At 49.5% G+C, this 27,783-nt stretch overlaps 1 protein-coding gene across 1 annotated transcript; it reads left to right on the forward strand.

The window, feature by feature from the left end:
- Nucleotides 1–5,572: 5,572 nt before the first annotated feature.
- GCK (glucokinase) lies at nucleotides 5,573–27,501 on the forward strand. The gene is made up of 10 exons (XM_049789659.1): nucleotides 5,573–5,674; nucleotides 20,942–21,104; nucleotides 21,442–21,596; nucleotides 22,490–22,609; nucleotides 23,237–23,332; nucleotides 23,455–23,554; nucleotides 25,167–25,350; nucleotides 26,053–26,208; nucleotides 26,729–26,962; nucleotides 27,055–27,501. The coding sequence occupies exons 1-10, from the start codon at nucleotides 5,630–5,632 to the stop codon at nucleotides 27,197–27,199; spliced, it is 1,398 nt and encodes a 465-aa protein (XP_049645616.1). The 5' UTR covers nucleotides 5,573–5,629; the 3' UTR covers nucleotides 27,200–27,501.
- The last annotated feature ends 282 nt before the right edge of the window (nucleotides 27,502–27,783 follow it).

Below are 27,783 nucleotides of genomic sequence, written 5' to 3' on the forward strand. Positions count from 1 at the left end.
TGCGACGGCCGCCGCTTCCGACTCCGGCCACTTCCGCTTCCGGCGACGCGTAGCCCGGATGTCCAGGTCGTGCCCGGAAGTGCGTGGGCGGGGCCGTACAGCCCGTCAAACCAGGCGCCTCCCCGGCTTCCCTAGACACCTTCCTAGACACCGGGCGTGCCTGGCGCTGCCCTGCGTCCTGTGCTTTTCCTAGGCAGTCCCTCCCCGCGCCCCGCAAGCCGTTCAGAACCTTTCATGTCTTCCTGCTCATCCCGGCCTGTGACTCTCTGCTCATCCACAGCCTTCCTGGGGCGTTCCCAGTCCCAGTCTCTGGGCGACACAACTCACCTGCTTTGGGCTTGGGTTTTATGGCAGATCTTTCTGGATCTTTCTTTTTTCCTTTTGTTTTGGACCACACCCGACGGCGCTCAGGACTTACCCCATCCAGGCTTACTCCTGGCTCTGCGCTCACTGCAAGCTTGAGGGACCCCAGGGGACGCCAGGGATCCACCCCTGGTCGGCTGCTTGCAAGGCAAAAACGCTCTCCCCGTTGTGTTATCGCTCAGACCCCAGGAAAGTATTTGTTAAGCAAGCTCTCATCTTGTCTTTGAGAACTCCAACTCGCTTCCTCAGCTGTCCTTGCAAGAGCTGTCCCCATCACTCAGGGCCCTTCTCAGATCATCAAACTCCATAAAACATACTGACTAAGCCCTGGTTTGGGAAGCCACTGCTGGTCTCAGAGTCGGAAGGAATGGCAGAGTGGCAGAGCTGTTTCCATTCTACAGGAACCAGAGACCTTGGTCCAACAAGCTAGCACCCTGGTGCACAAAAACCTTGAACCTTTGTGATAATGCTTTGGCATTGGGCATTGGAGCCTGGTGCACCAAGGCATAGTTTTTCTGGAGACCACATCTGGCCTAGTAAACCTCAGCACATCAGAAAGCATTCAGCACACACAGATCTTCGTCTTTAGGATTATGTTAGGAACAGGTCTGAGAGTATGGGTAGGACAGGATGTCTGAGAAATCAATACTATTACTCAAAGCATGACTCAAACTCAACCTCAGCATTACTAACAACTTGGCCTGGATAATTGAGGGGGGCAACCTATGTATGCATTGTTAGCAGAGGACCCACTAGATGTCAGTAGCATCCCACCCTCTATTTGCAACCCCAAGTGACTGAATCTTACCAAATGTATCCTGGTGAGAGATGGTTTGTCTTAATTTATATTGCTAGAAATAATGCTGTGGCTGAAGGAAGGTCCTCACCCTTACACTCAACATCTTCCTCGCTAGTCAACACTACAGAAGATGGAAAGCTCTTCCACTGAACTGTGAATAGACATTGACCAATGCCAGGCGACCACTCAAGGATACATACACACAAGCCTGGGTTCAGTGTCACAATTGGGACAACCAGGTCCCTGGCAGTTCAGAGAGGGTCTCCTTATATAATGAGTGGGGACAGTTTTCCAGGAAATTCTCTTGTAGTTACTGGAAATTGAACAAAGGGCCTGGAATAGATTAAATTGTGTTCACTCAATATAACCCAACAGCAACTGGTTTAGAGTTTTCCTTCTATCAAAGCACTTGACTTGTATTGCCTCATTGAATCATTATAAAAACAGGGAGGGATATATTAACACTTAATGGACAGAGAAGCAGAATCAATAAAATTGTAAGAGAGAGAAGGCATTCACAAGATGCATGATAAATTCTCTCAGGTCACTGGGGTCTGTTCAGGACCTCTGTCCTCCTTTGTCTTCCTTAGTTCTACACTTTCCCCCTGTCCCCCCATAGGGTAGACTGACAGCTGTTGAGGCAGCATACTCTATGGGCTAGTGTGTTCTGAGGTTCCTTGTTAACCCCCCCCCCATGGAGAGAGAGAGAGAATTCTCTTTTGATACACAAAAGTCCCTACACTGGCTGGCCTATTTCCTGCTCTTGGCTGTAGATACTTCAGTACCTCCAAGTACCTCCTTAACATTTCCCCCCACTCCAGCCTCTCCTGTTCCCTCACAGCTTGTGACTCATCTGTGGGAATCTGAACATTCCTTTGTAAGGTAGGCAGCGTTTGTCCACCAGTGGCCATGGTGGAAGGCATAACAGGAAATTACATGATTACTGGTAGGGACCTTTCCATAGCCATAATCAGCAGTTTCAATAGATATACCATTGCTTCCACTCTAAGATTTTCATCGCCATCACTCAGAGAATGTAAATGCTCTGTGATTAAAAAGAGCGTGCTGAGTACAATTTTTCAGACAGGCTGAATGGCTTCAAGCTCATTCTGTTCATGAAAACATTCCATATCACAAAGTTCATCTTCCACTATAAAAAACATGACCTTTCATGAAAGACAACCTCGTGTCAAGAAAGTTCATGAGAAAGTAGGAAGAGAACTTCTGTTAGAACATGTGAGAGACCAGAGTTTGCTCCCTCCAAGCTCCACCTGATCTAATCCTAATGATCCCTGGGAGTGCAAAGCCAAGAATAAAGTTTAAAATGGAGGTTTGCGGGATCCAGAGACACATAATTCTTCGCTCTTTAGGTGACAAAATGCTGTACATCTCAGGAGGTGTAGGTCGCACTTGGTAGTACCAGTTGTATCCAAGATGGCTACTGGGGACAACTGATGCTAACTCTCTCCTCCACTTTGAGACCCACTTTTCTTCATTTCCCTTTAACTGTTCTATATTAGTCTGCAATGGCCATGATAGCCTATAAATACTATTGTGACTCACCAACCCCTAGATTGAGCTCATGACTTACAATACTTCTGACTGTGTTCAGGGATCACTCCTGGCAGGGCTTGAGCCCAGGTTGACTGTATGCAAGACTAGACCCATGGGAAATGCTCTTTCTGTTTAGGGTGGGGACACACCCTATGATATTCAGGGGTTACTTGTAACTCTCCTCTCAGAAATCACTTCTGGCAGACTCAGGGGACCATATTCAATGTCAGGGATCAAACCCAGGTCAGCTGTGTGCAAAGCAAATGCCCTACCCTTTGTGCTATTAAGTCCTAGGAAATGCTCTTCTTTTTTTTTGGTTTTTGGTTTTTGGTTTTTGGGCCACACCCGGCGTTGCTCAGGGGTTACTCCTGGCTATCTGCTCAGAAATAGCTCCTGGCAGGCACGGGGGAACCATATGGGACACTGGGATTCGAACCAACCACCTTTGGTCCTGGATCGGCTGCTTGCAAGGCAAACGCCACTGTGCTATCTCTCCGGGCCCGGAAATGCTCTTCTTGACAAACAAGAACAAAATTTATCAATTCAAAGATTGAAAATTATAAAAAGTAAATACTGTGTAATGAAAGGTGTTATTCATCATGTCAGAAGTTTAGCAATAATATTATAGACTATGTAATAAAGGACTAATACTAGAGATGAAGTATAAAACAGTTTAGGTAATGGGGCTGGAGAGGTAGTGCTAGAGGTAAGGCATCTACCTTACAAGCGCTAGCCTAGGACAGACCGTGGTTCAATCCACCGGTGTCCCATATAGTCCCTCTAAGCCAGGAGCGATTTCTGAGCTCACAGCCAGGAGTTTCCCCTGAGCATCAAACGGGTGTGGCCCAAAAAAACAAACAAAGTTTAGGTAAGAGACAATAATTACAAAAATTAGATAGTATAAATTAGTCTTCTTTAGTAAAAGAAACACAAATAAAAACTTGCAACGGGGGCCAGAAAGATAGCATGTAGATAAGGCATTTGCCTTGCATGTGGAAGGATGGTAGTTCAAATCCCGGCATCCCATATGGTCCCCTGAGCCTGCCAGGAGTGACTTCTGAGTGTAGACCCAGGAGTAACCCCTGAGCGCTGCCCAGTGTGACTCAAACCCCACCCCACCCCCCAAAAAAAAACTTGCAACGGGGCTGGAACGATAGCATAGTGATAGGGTGTTTGCCTTGTATGCAGCAGACCTGGGACCAACCCAGTATTCCATATAGTCTCCTGAACCTGCCAGGAACAATTTCTGAGCACAGAGCCAGGAGTAACCCTTGAGCACAGCCTGATATGGCCCAAGCCCCCCCCCCCAAAAAAACACCTTAAACATTAAAAGGTGTCCAGCGTTTTGCAATTCAGACAATGAGATGACAAATCAACAGGAAATGATAAGGATTTATTGTCTCAAACCTTGGCAAGCATGCAGCCAAACTCCTGTCAGCGAAAGGATTAATAAATGGGTGAAGTCATGGGGGAGGGAGGTAGGCAGGCAATGTAGTCCTGTTCACTGAAACGTAAAATGTGCAGTGTTTGACTAGCAATTCAGTCAGGAACCATCCAGAAGAAACAAATGCATATGTTGACTCAAATGAAATACAAAGATTGTGACAGGTTAAAACTGAAACTGCCCACATGACCATCAGCAAGAGGCTGGTTTCTAAATGCTGTAGGGGGTTGGGGTGATGAGATAGCGGGTAAGGCACTGGCCTTGCATGGAATGAATTGGGACCCAATCCCTGACATCTGGTCCACTGAATGCCACCAGGAGGGACTCCTAATCACAGAGCCAAGAGTTAGCCCTGAGCACTGATAGCTGTGTCCCCAGTGAAATGCTATAGGGCTGAAGAGATAGTACAAGGGACATGGTGCCACATGGTCCCTGGAGCATTGCTGTATGCAGCTTTGGGATCCCTCAAGCATTGCTGTAGTGACCTGGATATGACCCTGCACTGCACCTTGATTTCTCAGATGGAATCACCTTCTTAGTTGACTGAGCAGTGCTGAGAATAACCTGAGCACTGCTTAGGAACCCCCATCAATAGATAATAAATAATAATAGTAAAAGGCTCCAGCACCAGAGATCAGAGAGAGAACTCAATGAACCAGACCCACAGGAGACTGGGGTTTGTTCTGAGCATTGAGTACCGGAACTGGAGTAGCTTTGAGCCACTGACTCCTTCTCTGGTTCCAGGCTCCCCCCTGCTCCCATAGGACGTGCCTTTGGGAAGCTCTGTCATGCTGCCTGGGGAGCACACAGGTGGTAGTCGGTGTAGGTCACACGATGATTGGCCATTGCTATGGTGATGGGGATGGAGCCCATTGGCCATCACACTCGGTTTTCTGCCTGGCAGCTCTAATGAGCTGCTGAGGCTGGCGGCTGTGGGCTACAGCTCTGTTCTGGGTTGCCACAGCAGCCACTGGCTCACCCCACAGGCTGTGCACAAGGCCCCTCAAAGGCTGGTAGAGAAAGAAGTGTAGGGCAGTGCTTAGGCCACAGGAAAGCAGGCCCGGGTGTGAGAGCTACAGCCACGTGTGTCCTAACTGTTCAGGTGCTGTCCCCAGGACACAGGAGGGGTGAAGAGCTTTTCTGCTGAGCCTGACTAAGGACACCATTCTGAAAAAAGGTACTTGGAGTTACCTGCTCTTTCCTAGAGCCCCGCAGGGCCTAGCTTTCATCACTCCAGGCGTAAGTGTGCTCAAAGCTGCCAACTTGTACGAACTTGTGGCCTGGAAGAGAAGGTTTGCCAGCTCCGGACAACAATGAAAAGGAGGAAACTCGGTGATTGAGCCTCACGCCAGAGAGCCCTTGAAAGGTGGACGGGACCCTCCTGGACCCCGAGGCCAGTGGTGGCCCTTGGCTCCATATCCCTGTGGAGTGTGGAGGGTCCTAGTTGGCTCGGGCTACCCACTGCACACATGCTGGACGACAGAGCCAGGATGGAGAGCCCCAAGAAGGAAAAGGTAGTTTCTCTCTGATCTATCTAGAAGCCTTTGCCATGTGCTACCCGCCATCTAGGGGTTATGGTGGTTCAATATTAGCTGTGCCCGTAAAGAGCATGCACCAGGCTCTGACCCTAAGGCAAAGGTCCTTCCAATCTCTCTCAGGTCTTGGCCTTGGGTCTAGGTTCCTGGAAGGCACCGAAAGTGAATGGTGCTGGGTAAAGGTTGCGGAATCTCACTCAGAGCTGGTCTGCACCCCAGTGGGGGGGGGGCAAGGGTGCAGGGGACAATGGGGGCGGGCTAGGCCCCAGCGTTTGCCATGGTTTTCTTCTGTGTCTGGGAAAGGGCAAAGTCAGCACAAACTCTGAGCTGCCGTCAGGAGAAAAACAAGCAGCCCCCGGCTGAGGACTGGAAGCCTCACGTAGCCAGATGGACCTGGGTCCTGTGTGGGAGTCAGGTTTGCCTGTCCCAGGCTCTGCTTGGTAGTCTGTGTCAGTCATGGTGCTGTGTGAGGCAAGAGGTACACAGGGAGAAGGAGCTATATGGACCCCGCAGTACAGCCTTCGGTGGGGACTGGATCCTTTCCCAGGGGAAGGCTTTGAGGCAGGTTGTGCCCGGTAGACTGTATGTCCAACAACAGTCTGTCCTCTGAGCAAGAGAGAGCCCTGGGTCTCCTGCCATCCCCTTCTCAGTTGGCCTTGGTGGGAAGCTGGCTGTCAGACAGAGGGAGGGTCTGGGTCACTGGCACACACCAGCTCATGCAGGTCCATAAGCCATACACAGTCTACTCTAAAGAATCAAAATGTGGGACACAATGATAGCACAGAGGGGAGGGTGTTTGTCTTGCATGTGGCTGACTCAGGATGACCCTGGCATCCCATCCCAAACCTGCCATGAGTGATTCCTGAGTGCAGAGCCAAGAGTAAACCTTGAGTTCTTCTAGATGTGGTCCAAAAAAAATTATAAAAAGAAAATTCAAGATGAACACAAGATGTGCAGTGGATAAAATGCTTCTGTTCTCGCCAATAGTGAAGGCAGGCCTGCGTGTTGCCCCTTTCCTCTGGTGCCAGGGTCAGACTAGAGAGGCATTGTCCTGTGTCTTACCCCTCTGATCTCCACTAAGAACTCTCCCTCTGCTATGGCTACCAGAGCATCCCTAACTAGTATCACTTCTGGTCCCATGAGCCCCTCAACTACCTTCCCCCAGTACTTGTGACAAGTTTTTTGTGCTGTTGGTTCTTTGGTGGGATCATTGCTGTGAGGGACACACTCCAGGGTACTTGAGAACCACAAGGCATCAGGGATCTAACCTAGGTCTCCTCAAATTGCCTCCTCCACCCATTGTATGTGGCATAGACAAAAATCTCCATCCCATTTTCCTAAATGACATGGCTAGCATGTGAATTTCCTGGTTGACTCAGTTGGCCAGTGTTTTAGAGTCAATTTCAGTTCTCCACTGCCTCTCTGCTCTCTCTGCTCATCTTTCTTGGAAGCTGCCATCTAAACTCGGGCACCTCGTCTTCATTCTGTCTGGGGTCATCACTTATTTCACTCTTCATAGAGCTGGGTCCACAGTACCTGAGACTCATCCTCAGAAGAGGATGCTAAGTCAGGCTGTTGGGTTCTGGTCCCTTGTGGTCTAACACACATGATCAAATCTACTTCCTGCCAGTTCTGGAGATGCAGGGCCTCACGGATCCTTCTTCCTGTCCTTCCTTTCTAGTCCCACATTTCTGAGACTGAGCCAGGCTGTGTTTGTGGCCAGAGAGGAGCAGGGCAGAGCTGTTGACATACAAGGCCTCACTGAGACCTTCCGATTATCTCTCAGTGAGATGAGGCTTCCTTAGTACCAGACTGTCTGTGAACCCAGAAGGTTTAGAGTGACCCTCTTAGAAACCCAAGGGTTTCCTCTTGTAAAATTTGTGGCAGAACCATTCGTTGACATCTTACCCAGGCCCCTCTTCAGTGTGTTCTTCTCCTCCTGTTGAGTTGTAAATGTTCTCCATGTATTCTGAGGTCAAAGCACTTTATCATGTATAGTTTTTCCACAGGGACTCTCCGAGAAACCAACTGTATTTTGATGAACTGGGCTCACAGCTACCTGTTCCTAGACTTACACCCCCCCCAAAATGACTCTGCCCATTACTTTGCTCTTCCTATGATAGTGCCCTGGTGTGTCTGTTCCTCCTCCACCTCCCCCAGTCACAGGGGAGCTCAAACACTGTGTGAGAGCCTTGAGAAGAGAATGTCTGGGTTTGCACTTTGAACCTATATGTGATGATCATAATGACTCACTGTCATGCTGGACACAGAGACCAGACAGCACCTGGGATTGTTCTTGCCCTTGCTATTGTTCCCTCATGCTGGGGGAAATGATTCCTGAGTGCAAAGTCAAGAGTATTGCTAGATGTGGCCTACACCCCCCAAAAAATATATATATATGTATTATATATATATATATATATATATATATTTGTGTGTGTGTGCACACATGCACTTTCTGAGCACAACCACCTTTCTTACAGCCTAGCTGCAGTCAGGAATCATGGGCCCTTCCACTATCTACAAAGATCCAGTTGAACTTGGCTTTGTCTCATACTCAGGACCCTGGCACATGTGCTCAGCCCGCCAAATGACCTTGCCTCTTGTCTCTTTATATGAACATTGATTAAGAATTATTATAGGACCCGGAGAGATAGCACAGCGGCGTTTGCCTTGCAAGCAGCCCATCCAGGACCAAAGGTGGTTGGTTCGAATCCCGGTGTCCCATATGGTCCCCCGTGCCTGCCAGGAGCTATTTCTGAGCATATAGCCAGGAGTAACCTCTGAGCACCGCCGAGTGTGGCCCAAAAGCCAAAAAATAAAAAATAATTATTATAATCAGGGACCGGAGAGATAGCACAGCGGTAGGATGTCTGCCTTGCACGCAGCAGATCCAGGACGAATGGTAGTTTGAATCCCAGCATTCCATATGGTCCCCAGAGCCAGCCAGGAGCAATTTATGAGCGCAGAGCCAAGAGTAACCTGAGCGTCACAGGGTGTGACCCAAAAACAAAAACAAAAAAAAGAATTATTATAATCAGGCATTACAAAAGGTGTTTTCTAATGCATACTTAAAAAGCAAAGCTAGATTTGGTTGTTTTGGGTTTTGTTTGGTTTTTGGGCCACACCTGGTGATACTCATGGGTTACTCCTGGCTATGTGCTCAGAAATCACTCCTGGCTTGGGGGACCATTTAGGATGCCAGGGGATTGAACCACAGTCTGTTCTAGGTCAGCCGTGTGCAAGGCAAACGCCCTACCCTGCACCACCACTTTGGCCCAAAATTTGGTATTCTTAGGGGAAGATTTTTGACTTATATTAACACTTGCTCTTTGTTGTCATTGTTGCTGTTGTTTTGTTTGGGGACCATGCCTGGAGGTGCATGGAAATTACTCCTGGTTTTGAATTCAGGGGTCATTTCTGGCTTGGAAACCATATAGGACGCTGAGAATTGAACCTAAGCCAGTCTCATGCAAGGCAAATACATTTCTCGCTTTGCTATCGCTCTGGTCTCAACACTTGCATTTTTCTTTTTTTTCTTTTTTATCTTTTTTGGTTTTTGGGTCACACCCAGCAGTGCTCAGGGGTTACTCCTGGCTCTCTGCTCAAAAATCGCCACTGGCAGGCACAGGAGACCATATGGGATGCCGGGATTCAAACCACCGTCCTTCTGAATGAAAGGCAAACGCCTTACCTCCATGCTATCTCTCCAGCCCAACACTTGCATTTTTTAAAGCCTTATTGAAGTACTGTAATTTGTAATACTGTTCATCACCACTTCTGTCCCCCAAGATCTCAAAGCCCCCTTCCATTTAAAATACCCCCTCAGTTCTGTGAAACCCAGTTTTCCAGTTCTGTTGTCTATGGCCCTTACTTGAGGTCATCACATGAGACAGGTCATTCTTGTCTGTCCCTCTCCTTTGACAAACCCAATTCAGCAGGGTACCCTTTGCTCCATTAACATAGTAGCAAACTGCAACAGTTCTTCTATTTTTTATCTGTGGGTTCAAGTTTTTCTCCGGCTTCTAACTTATACTACTTTGAAATTTCCTCATTTGAGCATGTTTTTAAACTTTGCTGAAGTCTAACTTTGGAAAATTCTCAGCCTGACCAAGTTCTTCTTCATGGGATTCTATTCCCTTTTATTTTTATTTTTCCTGATTATTGACTTAAAAAATTTCTAATCAGGGATCAGAGAGCTAGCATGGAGGTAAGGCGTTTGCCTTGCATGCAGAGGGATGGTGGTTTGAATCCTGGCATCCCATATGGTCCCCCCAAGCCTGCCAGGTGTGATTTCTGAGTATAGAGCCAGGAGTAACCCCTGAGTGCTGTCAGGTGTGACCCAAAAAACAAACAAACGAACACACAAAACATTTTTAATCAAATGATAAAGTGTTTGTTATGAAATCGGCCTTTTTAAAGAACTAGTAGTTTTGAATCAACTTTATTATTTTGGGGGCTGGACTGATAGCACAGTGGCAAGTTCCTTAGAAAAATGATCCCATCAGAATGACAAAACTTGGAGAAGTTCCAAGGATGCCAGTGGCCTTGCAATATACAACTATGTGTTGGAGAGGGAGCGCAGTGGGGAAGGCATTTGCCTGCACACAGCTGACCTAAGTTTGATCCCTAGCATCCCATAGGGTCCCCCGAACCTGCCAGGAATTATTCATGAGCACAGAGCCAAGAGTATTGCTAATTGTGGCCCAACACCCCCCCAAAAAAAAGTTTACTATTTTGTGTGTGTGTGTGTGTGTGTGTGTGTGTGTGTGTGTGTATCTGCTTTCTGAGTTTGTTTTGCTGTGAGGTCACACAGGCCTTTACTTCTGGCTCTGTGCTCAGGGCTTTCTCCTGATAGTGCTCAGGAGATCCCGTATAGTACCTGCAATGGCAAGGGAAGAGCTTTATCCCTTGGCCAAATCCTCTGGTCTCCTGCTTTTGATTTTGCTTCCAGCATTATTGATTTCTTTCATGGAGCTTTCTGAAGTTGACTTTCTCCCCTGTGTGGGGAAGTTTTCAGCATCTTCAGATGAGTGCTGGCTACTGATTTTCCACCTGGGGATTTAAGGGTGCCCATGTTCCTTTGAAGCTGTTTTGGTTGTTAGACGTACTTCTCATTCTGTGCAGATTCTGGTCATTCATTTATTAAATGACTCTTCATTTAATCCAGTTTAATTTCTACCTAATTCTATGTATAGCCCACTTGCTGGGGTCCCCTCTGTGCATAAGTATAAAATGTGCTAAGTTGCTGCTTCTCCAGACTCCTCTGATGAATCTGTGACATCCAGGGTCAGAGGCAAGCTGACCACCAGGTGTAAGTGCTGTGTCTGTGGCCCTATGAGCTGGTAAAGCTAGAAAGGACAGAGGGATTCCCTGCCCAGCCTCACTGGTCATTCTGACTTAGGGCTGTGTGGGGAGTAGACCTGCTGAGAGAACTCCCATGTGGGAGATGGGCAAACCGAATCATACCCGCAGTGGAGCAGACTTATCCCTGAGGATGTCTATCTCTTACCCTGGGGCTCTGATGCTTCCTCTGGAAGACTGGTATCTAGGCTCATCTCCAGAGATTCTTCCTTCCACCATTGTCCATCAGTTTTTACTTCCCTCTGAAAAAGTTTGGGGGCCCACACCCAGTGGTGCTCAGGGCTTATTGCACTCAGGAATCACTTCTGGTAGTGCTCAAGGGACCCTATGGGATGCCAGTATCAAAGCTGGATCAGCAGCATGCACCCTCCCCAGTGTCCTATCACTCCAGCCATGGTGTGTGTGTGTGTGTGTCTGTGTGTCTGTGTGTCTGTGTGTCTGTGAGGTATTTTAATGACTGGAATAGTCCAAGTTCAGTGAAACTTCGTACAATACAAATTCTCAAAGAATATTGGTAAGATATCTTGTCTACTTGCTTATTGGCAATTAATTCCTGTAACAACAACCAAAGCTCTCTCCAAGACATAGTATTTATAGCAACTTTCTCTTTCAGCCTCTGCACTTATGGTCTATTTAAGGCATCTGAAATAAGTGGCAATATTGTTGGGGGGAGGTAGGTAGGGTGTCCTGGTCATGTACTTTTGGGACATAATAATAAAACTTCAGAAGAGATTTTTTGTCTCCAAGGAAGCCCTAAGGCATGATGACCTTTGACATATAAGTCCTGAGATCTGTGAAGGAGAGAAACTGAGGTACCACCCAGAAGCAGAAATCCAAGACTCCACCTAGAGAAGGGAGGATCCCTAAGGAAAGGAGAAGCGAGGAAGCACCTGTAGGTCATGATACCATGGCCTAAAAGGCAAGGATAAAATGACAAGAAGATTATGTAGGGTATGGGACTTCCCCGGGACAATACCCCCATTAATCTTCAAGTGCGTAGAACTTCAGGGAGAAACCCATTTGAAGGCATTTCAGGAAAATTCTTCCCAAAGTCTCTCAAGGCTCGCTCGCTCCCCTCTTCTGCACACAAAATCTCCCTTGCTTGTTTCTGTGTGTCACTGCTGCTTTTTTCATCCAAAGAAGCCAGTGTAGGGGACCGGAGAGATGGCATGGAGGTAAGGCATTTGCCTTTCATGCAGAAGGACGGTGGTTCGAATCCCGGCATCCCATATGGTCCCCTGTGCCTGCCAGTGGCGATTTCTGACCATAGAGCCAGGAGTAATCCCTGAGAGGTGCCGGATGTGACTCAAAAATAAAAAACAAAAACAAAACCCCGAAGAAGTCAGTGTTCTCTTCCTTCCTCCTTTTCTTCCTTCTTTCTTCTTTTCTTCCTCCTTTCTTCCTTCCTCCTTCCTTTCTTCCTTCCTCCTTCCTTCCTTCATTACTCCTTCCTGCCTCACTTTTTTCTTCCTTCCTTCCTTCCTTCCTTCCTTCCTTCCTTCCTTCCTTCCTTCCTTCCTTCCTTCCTTCCTTCCTTCCTTCCTTCCTTCCTCACTCCTTCCTTCCTCCATTCTTTCTTCTTCCTCCTTCCTTCCTTTCCCTCCCTCCCTCCCTTCTCCTTTCTTCCTCCTCTTTCTTCCTCTTCCTTCCCTCCCCTCCCTCCTTTCTCCTTTCTTTCTTCCTCCTCCTCCTCCTCCTTCCTTCCTAAAGAAAAGGAGAAAAAAAGAACAAAAAAAAAAAAAAAAAGGAAGCCAGTGTTCTCTCTCAAGCACATTGACTCTCTCTCTTCTCATTTCTTTTTAAGTACATTTTGTTCTGTACAAACTATCTTGCTTCCTTGTTAGTGGCAATCTGGAATTTTGGGTTCTTTTTTTGGGAGGGGGCACACCTGGCAGTGTTCAGGGGTTATTCCTGCTTCTGTGCTCAGAAATCAATCCTGGCAGGCTCAGGGGACCCTAAGAGGTGCTGGGGATAGAACCAAAGTTGGCCATATACAAGGCAAGTGCCCTGCCCGCTGTGCTATTGCTGGAAATCTGGATTTTTTTCCCCCTTACCTTTTAGATGTTGTGTATAATATTACTATGATCATGCAATAATATAATGTTTGTAATATCAAAAATGTATGCAAGTATATATATATTTTTTGGTTTTTGGTTTTGGGCCACACTCGGTGACGCTCAGGAGTTACGCCTGGCTATGCACTCAGAAATAGCTCCTGGCTTGGGGGACCATATGGGATACCAGGGGATTGGACCTAGGTTAGCATGTGCAAGGCAGGTGCCCTATCACTTGCACCATAATATATATATATATATGTATATTCTGCAGCCCCGTGCAAGTATATTTTTGAGTTGTTGTTTTCAATGATTTGCAAACTTCCTAGAAGTGGAATTATTGGGCAGTATCATAAGTTTATGTTTAGTTTAAATAAATTAATTTTGTATAGGAACTATTCTGTTTTTTACATTCCCCCTGCAATGTATGGATCCAATATTTTAACATTCTATATCATATGTGTATGGCTTAAAGTGGCCATTCTAATCAGTTTGATGTGGCATTTTCCTGTCCTTTTCTGGCTTAGCTGCTAGAGTCCTTTACATCAAATCCTGAGTATAAATATCAGGAGATAGTTTAAAGGGCTAGAGAGTATGCGCTGCTTATAGAAGCTCAGTCCCCAGAGGTAAGCTCCAAGTCAAGCATCACTGAGTATGACCTCAAAACTAAAACAAATGAACACTGTGTGTCAGCTCCTTATCAGATTGAATGGTTTTCAAATACTTCCTATCATATTATGAGCCGTCTTTTAACTTGAAGGTCTTGGTTAGACACAAAGTTTTATATTCTGATTAATCCAATTCATCTACTTTTCTTTCATTCATGTGTGTTAGGAGTCATTTGGTGAAAAGTAATCATTGAAAAAATCAATGTGATGATCTGCGCCTGGGGTTTCTTATGAGAATTCTGTAGCTTTAACTAGTATACTTCCATTTCTTTACTTCCAGTAGTGTTGAAGTATGTGGTTGACAGCAAATCTACTGCACCCCTATGACCTCTGATCCTGAGTTACTTTTGGTTCCTTCTTCATCGCCCAATACCCCCCACAGTTCCTTAGTATGTCTTTGATAGAAAGTATGTGGTCTGTCACTGTTTAATATAGATAAAATAAAATACCAGGCAGCTATAAGGAAGGTGAAGTCATGCAGTTCACTGCAACATGAATGGAGCTGGAGGGATCAAGCCAAGCAAAATAAGAAGAGAGGAGCAAATATTATCTGGTCTCACTCACCTAAGTTATAGAGACAGAAGAAGGACAGGATAGCTTCCGTTTTTGGATGTAGATCTTTGATCCACTTTGGGCTCTTCGTTTGTTTGTTTTATTTTGATTTTGGGCCACACCCAGCCTCGCTCAGGGGTAACTCCTGGCTCTGTGCTCAGAAATCACTCCTGGCAGGTGCAGAGGACCATATAGAATGCTGGGGACTGAACCTCAGTCGGTCCTGGGTCAGTCACATGCAAGGCAAATGCCCTACCCCTCTGTGTTATTGGTCTTGCCCCTGAGCTTGTTTTTATGAGGTGTTAGACTGGGTTCCAGCTTCATTCTTTAATACCTGTATATCAAGTTTTCCAAGAGGCATTTACTAAAGGGACTCAATGACATCTTAATCTGCATGTCTTAAATATGCCAAAATGATGCTCTCTTGATTACTAAAGTGTTGTGATAATTTTTTGTCTGTTTGTTTTTGGGCAACACCTGGCGGTGCTCAGGGGTTACTCCTGGCTGTCTGCTCAGAAATAGCTCCTGGCAGACACAGGGGACCATATGGGATGCCAGGATTCTTTTCTTTTTTTCTTTTTTTGTTTTTGGGCCACACCCGGCGGTGCTCAGGGGTTACTCCTGGCTATATGCTCAGAAATAGCTCCTGGCAGGCACGGGGGACCATATGGGACACTAGGATTCGAACCAACCACCTTAGGTCCTGGGTCGGCTGCTTGCAAGGCAAACACTGCTGTGCTATCTCTCCGGCCCCTGATAATTTGAAATTGGAAAGAATGTTGTGTTCTAAGATTGTCTATTCAGGTTTCCTTGAAATTTTATGTGGATTTCACCATGAATCTTATTTTTTCCCACAAAAAGAACTTGGAATTTTGATGTGTTTTAATCTTAACAATATTAAGTCAGAATACAGTCTCCTAATGTAAAATTTATTTTGATCTGCTTTGATTTCTGTTTTAAATAGGGAACACACTGGGCCTTGCATGGCCTAGCAGTGCTCAGGACTATGTGGTCATAGAGATCTAACTCAAAGTCTGAAATGTCAGCCATATGTTCAACCTTCTGAGAGCCTCCCTAACATCACCCTTCGTTTCTTTCAAAAATGTTTTTTAGTTTTCAGTTTCTTTCGCCTCTGGTTAAATTTATTTCTGGGCATTTTACTCTTTTTTGGTGTTATTGTAATAAAATTTAATCAAATTTATTGTTTTTAATAATTAACTACATATAAGTTATTACTATCTGCAAGTAGAGTTTTCTTCTTCATTTCCAATCTGTAGTGTTTTTTTTGTTTTTCTTTCTTTGTTTCTAAGCCATACTCAGATACTTAGGGCTTCCTCCTGAATCTGTGCTCAGGGATCATTTCTGGCCATTATTAGGAGACCATATGCAAAGCAGGAGACCAAACCCAGTAAGCCATATGCAAGACAAACACCCTATCTGTTGTACAATATCTTGGTTCCAATTTTTATTATTTAATTGCTCTGTTTACAACTCCCAGCAAAATGTGGAGTGGTGACAATCATGATATTGTCTTATTTCTGCTTCTGAAGGAGAAGTTTTAGGTTATTTATTATTGCATATGATGTTAGCTGTGAGATTTTTTTCTTTTTTTTGCTTTTGTTTTTTTGGCCACACCTGGTTACTCAGGGATTACTCAGGAGTTACTCCTGGCCCTGCTCTCAGAAATTGCTCTGGCTCGGGGGACCATATGGGATGCTGGGGATTGAATCTGAATCCTTCCCAGGTTGGCCGCATGCAAGGCAAATGCCCTACCATTGTGCAACCACTCCGGCCTGACTGTAAGATTTTTTATATATGACCTTTATCACATTGAGAAAATACCCGGGGCCGGTGAGGTTGCGCTAGAGGTAAGGTGTCTGCTTGCAAGTGCTAGCCAAGAATCAGGACCACGATTCGATCCCCCAGTGTCCCATATGGTCCCCCCAAGCCAGGGGCAATTTCTGAGCGCTTAGCCAGGAATAACCCCTGAGCACCAAAAAACTAAAACAAAAAACAAAAAGGGCCTGGAGAGATAGCACAGAGTTGTTTGCCTTGCAAGCAGCCGATCCAGGACCTAAGGTGGTTGGTTCGAATCCCAGTGTCCCATATGGTCCCCCGTGCCTGTCAGGAGCTATTTCTGAGCAGATAGCCAGGAGTAGCCCCTGAGCACTGCCAGGTATGGCCCAAAAACCAAAAGAGAGAGAGAGAGAGAGAGAGAGAGAGAGAGAGAGAGAGAGAGAGAGAGAGAGAGAGAGAGAGAGAGAGAGAGAGAGAATACCCTTTTTGGGGCCAGAGCAGTGGCGCAAGCGGTAAGGCATCTGCCTTGCCTGTGCTAGCCTAGGACAGACCTCGGTTCGATCCCCTGGTGTCCCATATGGTTCCCCAAGCCAGGAGCAATTTCTGAGTGCATAGCTAGGAGTAACCCTTGAACGTCACCATGTGTGGCCCAAAAAACAAAAAGAAAAAAAAGAAAAGTCAAGGGAGAAAATACCCTTTCATTTTACTTACTGCGTGTTTGCTTTTATTGAGAGGAGAGTTGAGTTTCACAAAATGACTTTTTTGAATTAACTGATATGATCATATGGGTTCTTTCATTAATACTATGGTATATTGCATTAATTTTTTTATATTAACACAGCTTTTGAATCCCAGTGTAAATCCTACTTGCTTTTATGTTCTGAGTCCTGACAAAGTCCCTACTCCCACCTAGTCAGAAGGACTAAACTACTAGCACCCAGACTCCTGCTGAAAGGGGGTAGATCTTGGTCTGACCACCTGTGCTGCTGGGGCCTTGGATCCCCTTAAATTCCTGGCCTCACTTTCCCCACAGACACTGACCTCGTATAACTCACTCCAACATTCAGGCACAGCAGCATGTGCCAGCAATAGGCACTCTCTGTGGTTTTCCTGGTTCCCTCACTCTGTTTCCTCTTGTCCCTGTCCCTGACCTCCTGGCCACTCTTCCTGGCACACTCCCCTGACCAGATCCAACATCACACAAAGGAGCAGCTGTCTGGGTCACCCTGGCAGGGGACACTAAGGCAGAGACTTCAGTACTGTGCTGACCCAGGAGGCTATGCCCTGGTGCCTAGGCCAGGGCAGGACCAAGGTTCAGCTCTTTGCATCCACTTGTATCTTTCCCCTGGGATAAAGTCCCTGCAGCCTGAACAACTCAATTGTGGGCCTCCCTCCTTCCAGCTATGGAAATAAGGCCCAACATTTCTACTTTCTGCTGTTGTGTTGTTTGGGGGCCACAGATGAAGCTCAGGGCTGACTCCTGATTGTGCACAGGGATCACTTCTGGTGGGGTTCAGGGGATCTCATGGGATGTTTGGGAATAAACCTGGGTTGGCTGCATGCAAGATAAGTGTGTTACTTGCTGTACCTTCTCTGGCCCTTTCCGGATTCTTTTTTCCCCTTCCCTTCCCTTCCCTTCCCTTCCCTTCCCTTCCCTTCCCTTCCCTTCCCTTCCCTTCCCTTCCCTTCCCTTCCCTTCCCTTCCCTTCCCTTCCCTTCCCTTCCCTTCCCTTCCCTTCCCTTCCCTTCCCTCCCTTCCCTCCCCTCCCCTCCCCTCCCCTCCCCTTCCTCCTCCTCCTCTTCCTCCCCTCCCCTCCCCTCCCCTTCCCTTCCCTCCCCTCCTCCTCTTCCTCCTCTCCTCTTCCTCCTCTCCTCTTCCTCCTCTCCTCTCCTCTCCTCTCCTCTCCTCTCCTCTCCTCTCCTCTCCTCTCCTCTCCTCTCCTCTCCTCTCCTCTCCTCTCCTCTCCTCTCCTCTCCTCTCCTCTCCTCTCCTCTCCTCTCCTCTCCTCTCCTCTCCTCTCCTCTTCGTTTTGGGGCAACACATGGCAGTGCTCTGGGATTACTCCTGGCTCTGCACTCAGAGATCACTCCTAGCAGAGCTTGGGACCCTATGGGATGCTGAGATTAAACCCATGCAAGGCAAGTGCCCTCCCCATTGTGCCATTTCTCTGCCTTCCCCAGAAAAAAAAAATTTAAAACACCTCCTAATGTCCCACCAGAGAGCTGCATGGAAGAGCAGGTTACTCGGCTTTGCACTCAGGGATAACACCAGGACTTGAGGTCCAATTAAATCCAGAGTCTACCATTGCCAGGCCCCTTTAGAGGATCCTCGCTGCTCACCAAGCCCTTCAAGGCCTCCCTGGCCCTGCACAGGGTGGCCAGCTTCTGCCTGGACAGTGAAGTGTGCATGGGTAAATGGGCCTTGCCCCACTTCAGAGTCTAGCTTTCCCAAACATTCTGGCTCAGCTATCCATGGCTTGGGCCAGCTCCAACTCCTCAGCTCCTGCCCTTCAGACTTGGCCTGACCTGGTGGCAGTGGGCAATGTCTCAGCAGTGTGGGCCGGGATCATAGTTCAGAGCTGCCACTAGGCCTTTGACAACGTCAGCAGGCGGGACCATTTCTGCCCAGACCCGACTTCTGGCACATGGCCCAGGGCTTTGCAGGGAAAAAAGTGGGTGTCTCCTCTGGGTAACTGTGATCCAGGCTATTCCTCAGCCACTACAGAGGTCAGGTAGGGGGGACAGGGCACATGCTATCTTCCTCAGAGCACTGGGCTATGCTCTGCATCACTTGACCCTGCTGTTTGCTCAGAGGCCCCATTCTGGCCTCTCAGGGATACACTGGGTGGGGAGAAGACTTCGTTTATCACCCAAGAGTGTTGGAGTAACCAGTTTTCACTCTATTCAGGATAGATAATTCTTTGATTGTGCTTGTCACGCCTCTGGATTGGCTCCAGCCTTACCATAGGGGTGATCCCTCTCTTTCCAATAAAAAACCCTGTGTTAGAGAAACTGCTTACGGTTTCGGTTCCACAGCTAGCCTATCTGCCTGTGGATATCTTTGCCTGCTTGGAGAGAGCTTGTAGTGGAAGTTTCTTAAACTTGATTTATCTCTTCAACTTTGTGTGGATTATTTGCTGTGTCAGAGTTGCTTCCAGATCCATGTCCCCCAATTCTCCTGGTCCGCTATACAGGAGGGCACCTCACGGGTCCAACATCACTTTTTGCCTCCTGGAGCAGGGTCCCTAGGAGCCGAATCCTGTGAGAAACAAACATGTCCAGTTGCAAAGCACCGAGGCCTCAATCCCCCCCCAATCCCCCACCCTGCACCCTATGAATCTGTCTCACCAATGCCTAAGCACTGCCCACCCTTACAGCTAGGCAGATCCTGGGCCTCTGGCCGCCTGCTCAATGGAGCCCAACTGGCCTGCCAGGTCCTGGTTCTACACCCGACTCACCACTTTTGTTTTGCTTTGTTTTGTTTTGTTTTTCCGGGCTATACCTGGAAGTCCTCAGGGAACCATATGGGATGCTGAGGATCGACCCTAGGGGTAATTGTGTGTAAGGCGAGAATCCACTGTACAATCTCTTGGCTCCCTCCCTCCTTCCTGCCTCCCTTCCTCCTTCCTCTCTCCCTCCCCCTCCCTCTCTCCATCTTCTTTCTTTCTTCTTCTTTCTTTTCTTTCTTTTTCTTCTTTTCTTTTCTTTTTCTTTCTTTCTTTCTTTCTTTCTTTCTTCTTTCTTTCTTTCTTTCTTTCTTCTTTCTTTCTTTCTTTTTCTTTCCTTCTTTCTTTCTTTCTTCTTTCCTTCCTTCTTTCTCTCTAATTCTTCTTTCTTTCTTTCTTCCCTTCTTCCTTCCTTCCTTCCTTCCTTCCTTCCTTCCTTCCTTCCTTCCTTCCTTCCTTCCTTCCTTTCTTCTTTCTTTCTTTCTCTTCTTTTTTCTTTCTTCTTCTCTTTCTCATCCTCCCTCCCTCCCTCCCTCCCTCCCTCCCTCCCTCCCTCCCTCCCTCCCTCCCTTCCTTCCTTCCTTCCTTCCTTCCTTTCTTCCTTCCTTCTTTTTTTTAGGAGAGGAAGGTATTTTTCAGGGGCTACACCTAACAGTGCTTAGGGACTACTAACTTCGGGATTACGCAGGGTCCTTCGGACTGTTTAAGATCTCCCAGATTTTTGTGAGGTAAACTTAGGGCTGGCCCAGCAGTTATGCCCTGGTAGGTGCCTATGGAGGTATTACAGACCCTTCATGCTCTTAGGAAAGGGATCCTATTCCTGCCAGCCCCAGGGTTCTCCTCAGGACTATGATTTCTCCTCATCTCTCTCTACATGACCATCCAGTATGGCTATGCCCTTAGCCTGTGTCCTCAGTAGAACTGCTAAGACATAGAAGGATGGTCCTGCCAGCCACATGCCCCCTGCTAATTGATCCCTCTGTTCCCAGCCCCTCTCCCTCCGGTTCACTCCACCCCTTGCTGGGACCTTGGTGTGCATCTGCCTTCTATCCAGGCACAAACCCAGGCTATCTTTGGTTGGGACACTCTTGGAATTCTACTGCTTCCATTTCTTGGTGGAACCACATCCCTGGAACCAGGGATGCTCAGAGCTGATTTCTGTACTCAGGGATCACTCCGAGGGGTGGGGTGGTCAGAGACCCTCTGGGGTGCCAGGATCCTTCGCCATACTAGCACTGAGTCTTGCTCCAGTTTCTCAACTGGTTCAAGTGAGGTCATTTGAGGTTCTACTGAAAACAAGGAGACGCTTGATGTGTGGGGGATGTGCCTGATGACAGGGTTCCCCTGGCTTCCTCTCCTGAGCAGGCAGAGCGCATCCTGGCTGAGTTCCAGCTACAGGAGGAGGACCTAAAGAAAGTGATGTGGAGGATGCAGAAAGAGATGGACCGTGGCCTGAGGCTGGAGACCCATGAGGAGGCCAGCGTGAAGATGCTGCCCACCTATGTGCGCTCCACCCCGGAAGGCTCAGGTGGGCCCCCAAGGCCCCGTGTGTCCTGGGGGAGGGCAGGCAGCAGGCAGGCTCCCTTGAGAACACCTTACAGCTGCTTCTCACCCTCAGCCCAGCCACTGTAGCAAGGCTGGCTACTCTCTATTTCCTTGTGGCCACACACAACACACGCAGCACAGTCCTGAGCCAGGGGCCCTCCCTAGAGCTGCTGACGAGCCAGTGACTGCTCGTGACCCCCACAGGCTACCCTGGAGCCCCGTAGGTCCCCCGCTAGCCCCCTCTCATCACACACCCCTGTACTTACCCTGCTTTGGGGGCTGGGATCCCCCTGACTGACCCACTTCATCCTGTGGCTCAGAAGTCGGGGACTTCCTGTCTCTGGACCTGGGCGGCACCAACTTCAGGGTGATGCTGGTGAAGGTGGGGGAAGGCGAGGCAGGCCAGTGGAGCGTGAAGACCAAGCACCAGATGTACTCGATCCCCGAGGATGCCATGACGGGTACTGCTGAGATGGTGAGCACTGCTCAGGGAGCACAGGGCTGGGCACCTGAGATCACCACTGCCTCAACACCACCTAGGCACAGAACTTAGGGGTCACTATCTTCAGGTGGTGTTGAGGGGGAAACTGAGCAGAAAATGTCCAGTCTCAGGGGCCTAGAGGATGGGGAGAGGCAACTTAAGACCACCGGGGTTCCAACTAGTTTTTATAATAAAGACTCTGTGTGCAAGAGTAACCACAGTGTCCAGCGGGCAAGCCACCCCCCATCTTTCCTTCGCCTCCTCCAGGAGGTAGGGTGCCCACAATCACTCTCCTTCCTACCAGCAAGGCCACCCTAACTCCAGGGTAGCTTAGGGGAGCAGAGAAGTAGTTTAGTTCTGGGGAGAAAAAGGCATTGTCTGACCCCCTTGGAAGCAGGAGGTATGAGGTCTGGTCCTCCCCTGTATCCAACCCGTGCTGTAATTGGGCATAGTGAAGGCTGCTGTGGTGCCTTGGGGCCAACTGGGACTCAGCACCAGGCAGAGAACTTGAGGAGAGTGTGATGATGCATTTCGTGGGGCATTTAACCAGCTGGAGGCTCAGACAGATGTACTACAGCTGGGCAGGGGCAGTGGGTAAGCAGTTGTGGGTGAAGCATTTTGTGGGCGGGGCATAGCCAAGCGGTTGTGGGTGGGGCAGTGGACACTGGGAGGAAGTCTATGAGTGTGAAGACAGAACTGGGACCACAGGTGCCAGGATGGGTTCTGGGTGCACAGATGTTCTAGGGAGCAGTCACATGGCCCCCATCTAGGCACTACTGTCCGAAGCCTTTGGCTCTGTTCTTGAGCTTGCAAGGCTGTGGTGATGGGCAGGTTCAGGGTAGCATGGCACCACCGTGGGCAGGTGAGACATGCCTTGTTGCCCCCAGCTCTTTGACTACATCTCCGAGTGCATCTCGGACTTCCTGGACAAGCATCAGATGAAGCACAAGAAGCTTCCCCTGGGCTTCACTTTCTCCTTCCCTGTGCGGCATGAAGACATCGACAAGGTAGGCTGGTGGGGTGGGAAAGTGTCTCACACACCCCAGAGAAAGGAACTTAGGGGGTTCCGAGCAATAGCACAGTGGGGAGGGTGTTTCCCTTGCATGCATACAACCCGGGTTTGATTCCAGCATCCCATATGGCCCCTGAGCCTGCCAGGAATAATTTTTGAAAGCAGAGCCAGGAATAACCCCTAAGCACTGTCTGGTGTGGCGCCCCCCAAAAATAAATAAAAACAGCAAAAGATATAATAAAATATGAAAAGAAAGAAGCAAGCCTGGCATGAACTGGAGAGATAGCACAGTGGGAAGGACGACCCAAGTTTTATCCCCGGCAACCTGTATGGTCTCCCAAACCCTGCCAGGAAAGATCCCTGAGTGCAGAGATCAGGAATCAGCCCTGAGTATTGCTGGTGTGGCCCCCAAACAAAAGCCAAACAAACAAACAAACAAACAAACAAGAAAGAACCACAGAATAGTGGAAGGAGCCTGCTGTAGGCAGGCCTTCTGTGGGGCTGCTTGGTGCCTTGTCATGATGGGCCACAGCTCCCTATGGCTTCCTCTGCACCCTCCTTCACCTGGCATCAGTATGGGCACAGCTGCCTGGCAGTCACCCAGGTGCCCCTCTCCACCCAGGGTATTCTTCTCAACTGGACCAAGGGGTTCAAGGCATCTGGAGCAGAAGGAAACAACATCGTGGGACTACTGCGAGATGCCATCAAGCGGAGAGGGGTGAGCTGGCCCTGAGCCTGCCCATAGCCGAATGCCCATGAGGGTTGGGCTGCTATTACCCTCACAGCTCAGAGCTACCTATGCCGAGAGCCCAGCCCCAGCCTGCCCTGTTTTCTTGGCAGGACTTTGAGATGGATGTAGTGGCGATGGTGAATGACACTGTGGCCACCATGATCTCCTGCTACTATGAAGATCACCGATGTGAGGTCGGAATGATTGTGGGTAAGCGTATTCAATAGCACAAATGAGAATTGGGCTATCCTCACTGCACTCTGGGAAGGACCCAAGAGACTCTCAGGGAAGGTTGGGCACAGTGTACCTGGCACAGAGCCTGGTTGGCAGACATTTCTTGGCAGAGCATTTCAATACCTGGAAATCATGGCCTCAAGTAAGGCCGCCAGCTGCATGCCCACCTGCCTGGCGGGGCTAATCAGGGCATCTCATTTGCCAAATGAACCAAACTGGACAGGCGTGCTTGAGTGGAAGCAGATCTGCAGCCAGGTGACTCTCCTGGACTCTCCTGGCCTGAGACACCCGGCCTGAGAGGGGTCAGCTTCATCAGTCCTGTCACCTGCCACCAGTCACATGAGAAGGACATTAACCTCCTGGACTCTAGGCACTGGCTACACAGAAGGGCAGCAAATCCAGACTTAAAGCCATGCAGAAACACATATACACACATACACACACACATGGATACACACACATGAACACACACAAAGCTACAGCCTGGCTTCCTCTTGTTTCTCCTCTTTATTATGGTCTTTATCCTCTTTAGTATGGTCTTCCCTTTATTGTTATTGTTTTGGGGCCACACCCAACAATGCTCAGAAATAACTTCTGGAGGTGCTAAGGGCACCCTATGGGATGCCGAAGATCAAACCTGGGTTGGCACTAAACAAGGCAACGCCCTCCCCGCTGTGTTAGTGTTCTGGTTCTTCAGTTTCCCTTTTCTAACAACGCCTACAATCTCAGCTTCAGTGCTACTACCTGGGGCAGCCACATGGGGGTGCAGCTCCCCAAGACACTTTGTATCTGGTCATATCCCTGAGACAGTTTTAGTTTCTCTGCTCAGTACCAAAAAACATGGAGGGGCCAGAGCAATAGCAGACCCAGGAGGACATTTGCCTTACACACAGTCGACCTGGGTTCAATCCCCACCATCCCATATGGTCCCCCGAGTCTACCAGGAGTAATTTCTGAGTGCAGAGCCAGGAGGAACCCCTGAACGCTGCCAAGTGTGACCAAAAACAAAAACAAAAACAAAAAAATGTGGATATAATTACCGTGGTGTAAAAATTAGAATTCATATCCAAGTCTGATTTTTGTGGGGTTTTTTTTCACTGCTATAAGTTATTGTATGGGGTCCACATCCACCAGTGGGGAGGGTGTTTCCCTTGCATGCAGGGATTATTCCCATCATTGTTCCGGGGACCATATATGTCAGCAGGGATTGAACCTGGGCTGAACACAAGCATGGCAAGTGCCTCCTTCCTGTAGTTTCTCAGGTCTGCAATCAAGAACAAAAGAATCCCACTTTCTCACTTGTCCCAGAATTCTCAGACTCCACACCAAGGCCCACCTACAATAGCCCCTGTGCTGCTTTCAAAGATTCATCTCTGAGTGCTCCCCAGAAAGGGCTTTGGGACAGAGAAGCTCAGAGCATGCCCAGAGAGTGCAAGGGCTATGCACCAGTGCAAGGGTGACTGTGTGACATGAAACCCCTAACCCTAACCCACTTCCACCTCTGACTCCAGTGCATGTGTCCTCTGTGTGTATACCTCTCAGTGGGCTGGATGTGGCCTCCAGGATCCTGAGAGCGCCTTCCCCACAGGTACAGGCTGCAACGCATGTTACATGGAGGAGATGCAGAACGTGGAGCTGGTGGAGGGCGATGAGGGCCGCATGTGTGTCAACACTGAGTGGGGTGCTTTCGGGGACGCGGGTGAGCTGGATGACTTCCTGTTGCAGTACGACCGTGTGGTGGACGAGAACTCCTTGAACCCAGGCCAGCAGCTGTAAGGACGCCCCTTCCTGGTGTGCTCTCTGCTCATCCAAGCAGATAATGGGGCTGCTAGGAAACCTCTTTGGAAAAATCAGGCATGGGTGGCTGGCTCTTCCTCCATGCTCCTCCCTGCACTCTCCCCTGTCCTGTGCATGCAGACAGAAGGTCTGGATCCCTTTGTCATCTGGAGATGACAGCCAGGCAGACGGCTGACACCACAAAGTGGTCCCAGCAGGGCTTCCCGGGTTCAGCCTAGTCCTTCCCAAGGTCATTCTGTGGTCTGGAAATCAGTCTCATATGGGGTGTTGTGAGGCAAGACGCCAAGAACCAGCTACAGAACTGGAACAAGATTCTTTACTGGGCACCTGTTGCATGCCACCCCCTTCCTGCCAGCTTCCTCTGACAGACAGGGCCTCTGCATGGACCCTAATCTTGGTGGAACGGAACAGAGCCCCGGCCTTGGCCTAGGCCTGTCTCCTGGGTTACCAGGTAGTGGCAACACCGAGCCACGTGGACCCAAGTACGTGACAATGAGCAGGGTTTCAGGATCAGCGAGGTCCTGACTCCCTTCCTGGGTTGATGGATGTTGTTAAATGAAGGCAGTAGTAGCCCAGGGGTGGGTTGGGACCCCTGAACCAGGACTCCCTACCGAGAGGATCTGTTGGCTCCAGAGCATTGGGACTTAGGGGCGGAGCTGAACTAGACTCTTGGGCAGGTTTGAGAAGCTCATTGGCGGCAAGTACATGGGCGAGCTAGTGCGCCTGGTACTGCTGAAGCTCGTGGACGAGAACCTGCTATTTGGAGGGGAGGCCTCAGAGCAGCTGCGCACACGCGGAGCCTTCGAGACCCGCTTCGTGTCGCAGGTGGAGAGGTGCGCTGGGCTGGGTGGGTGGGGCTGGGGCACTAAGGTCAGGGACGCTGGGGGTAGGGGACCAGGGCCAGGGTTGGGGATTGGGGAACAGGGGCACAGGTATAGGGGCGCTGAGGACAGGAGTTAAGGACAGGAAACTGGGAACAGGGTCTGGGGATAAGGGTGCCAGGAACAGTGGGCTGGGAACAGAGGAAGAGACTTCGAGGATGCAGAAAAGAGGGGAAGCTGTGGGACAGCAAATGAAGCCCGTGGTAGGATAGATTTAGGGCCAAGGCAGGGGTGATATGAAGGTGAGCTGGCCACTCTGTGGCTTGTCCTCCACTAGGGCATCATCTCACTTCTCAATCCCTGAGCTGGGATCTCGCTCAGTGAGTGGGACCCTGGCCTGGGACGGGGGAGCAGAGTGAGGGCCAAGGCAGTAAGGTCCTGAACGCCTGGGCTGGTTTTCCTCCCTCCCACCTGGCAAGAGGTCCACTCCATGTACCAAATACCATGCCACGAGTCTTCGCTCCTCCCGCAGCGACTCAGGCGACCGCAAGCAGACCCTCAACATCCTGCGCACCCTGGGATTGCGGGCGTCGGTGGCCGACTGCGACCTGGTGCGGCGCGCTTGCGAGAGCGTGTCCACGCGCGCTGCGCACATGTGCGCTGCGGGGCTGGCGGGCGTCATCAACCGCATGCGGGAGAGCCGCAGCGAGGATGTCATGCGCATCACCGTGGGCGTGGACGGCTCCGTGTACAAGCTGCACCCCAGGTGCGCCTGCGGGGCCGGGCTTGGCAGGGCAGTGGGTCCCCGCGGGCCCGTGCGCTCCTGCGCACAGCAAGCTGAGCTTTCCTCCCGTGTAGCTTCAAGGAGCGCTTCCACGCCAGCGTGCGCAGGTTGGCACCCAGCTGCGAGATCACCTTCATCGCATCCGAGGAGGGCAGCGGCCGTGGCGCCGCGCTGGTGTCGGCTGTGGCCTGTAAGAAAGCGGGCATGCTGGGCCATTGAGAGGACAGGCTCAGCAGGAGCCTCTCGAGCCCCGAGATGGCTTCGTGCCAGTCCTCTGTGCCTGGCTTGCCCGCCTCAGACACCAGCGCAGCAGAGCAGAGGAGAGGGAGCTCTGCAGCACAGGGGACCCGGTGGGCCCTCCTGGAAGTCACGGTGGATGGAACAGCTCGCAGGACACTGTCAAAGCCGCCGCTACTGCCTCACTGCATCAATGCCTCTTGGAGATGGGCTCCAGTCATGGAACTGGGGTGCCCTCTGGACCCCGCTGTGGCCTGGCTCCCCCAGTACTTAGCCCAGGTCAAGGCTTGAGCTACTTTATTTTATTGTGGCTCAAGAACTGAGGGGAACTAGCTCAAGGCCCAGGCTGTGGACCCCTGGAGGTGAGGCCTTTCCACATGGTGCCTCCCATGCAGAATGTGGGTCTTGTTGTGGGTGACCCCCACAGGGGCTACCAGAAGCCCAAGATGGAAGAGCTGCTCTTCCATGGCCTTGGAGCACCACAGAGATGCTGTGGCAAGCCCCAGAGGACACCTCCCAGTCATACCCAGCATCATCCCAGCCCCGACTCGGGGAATCAGACTTTC

The sequence above is a fragment of the Suncus etruscus genome, chromosome 15, assembly GCF_024139225.1.
Source record: "Suncus etruscus isolate mSunEtr1 chromosome 15, mSunEtr1.pri.cur, whole genome shotgun sequence".
Lineage (NCBI taxonomy): Eukaryota > Metazoa > Chordata > Mammalia > Eulipotyphla > Soricidae > Suncus > Suncus etruscus.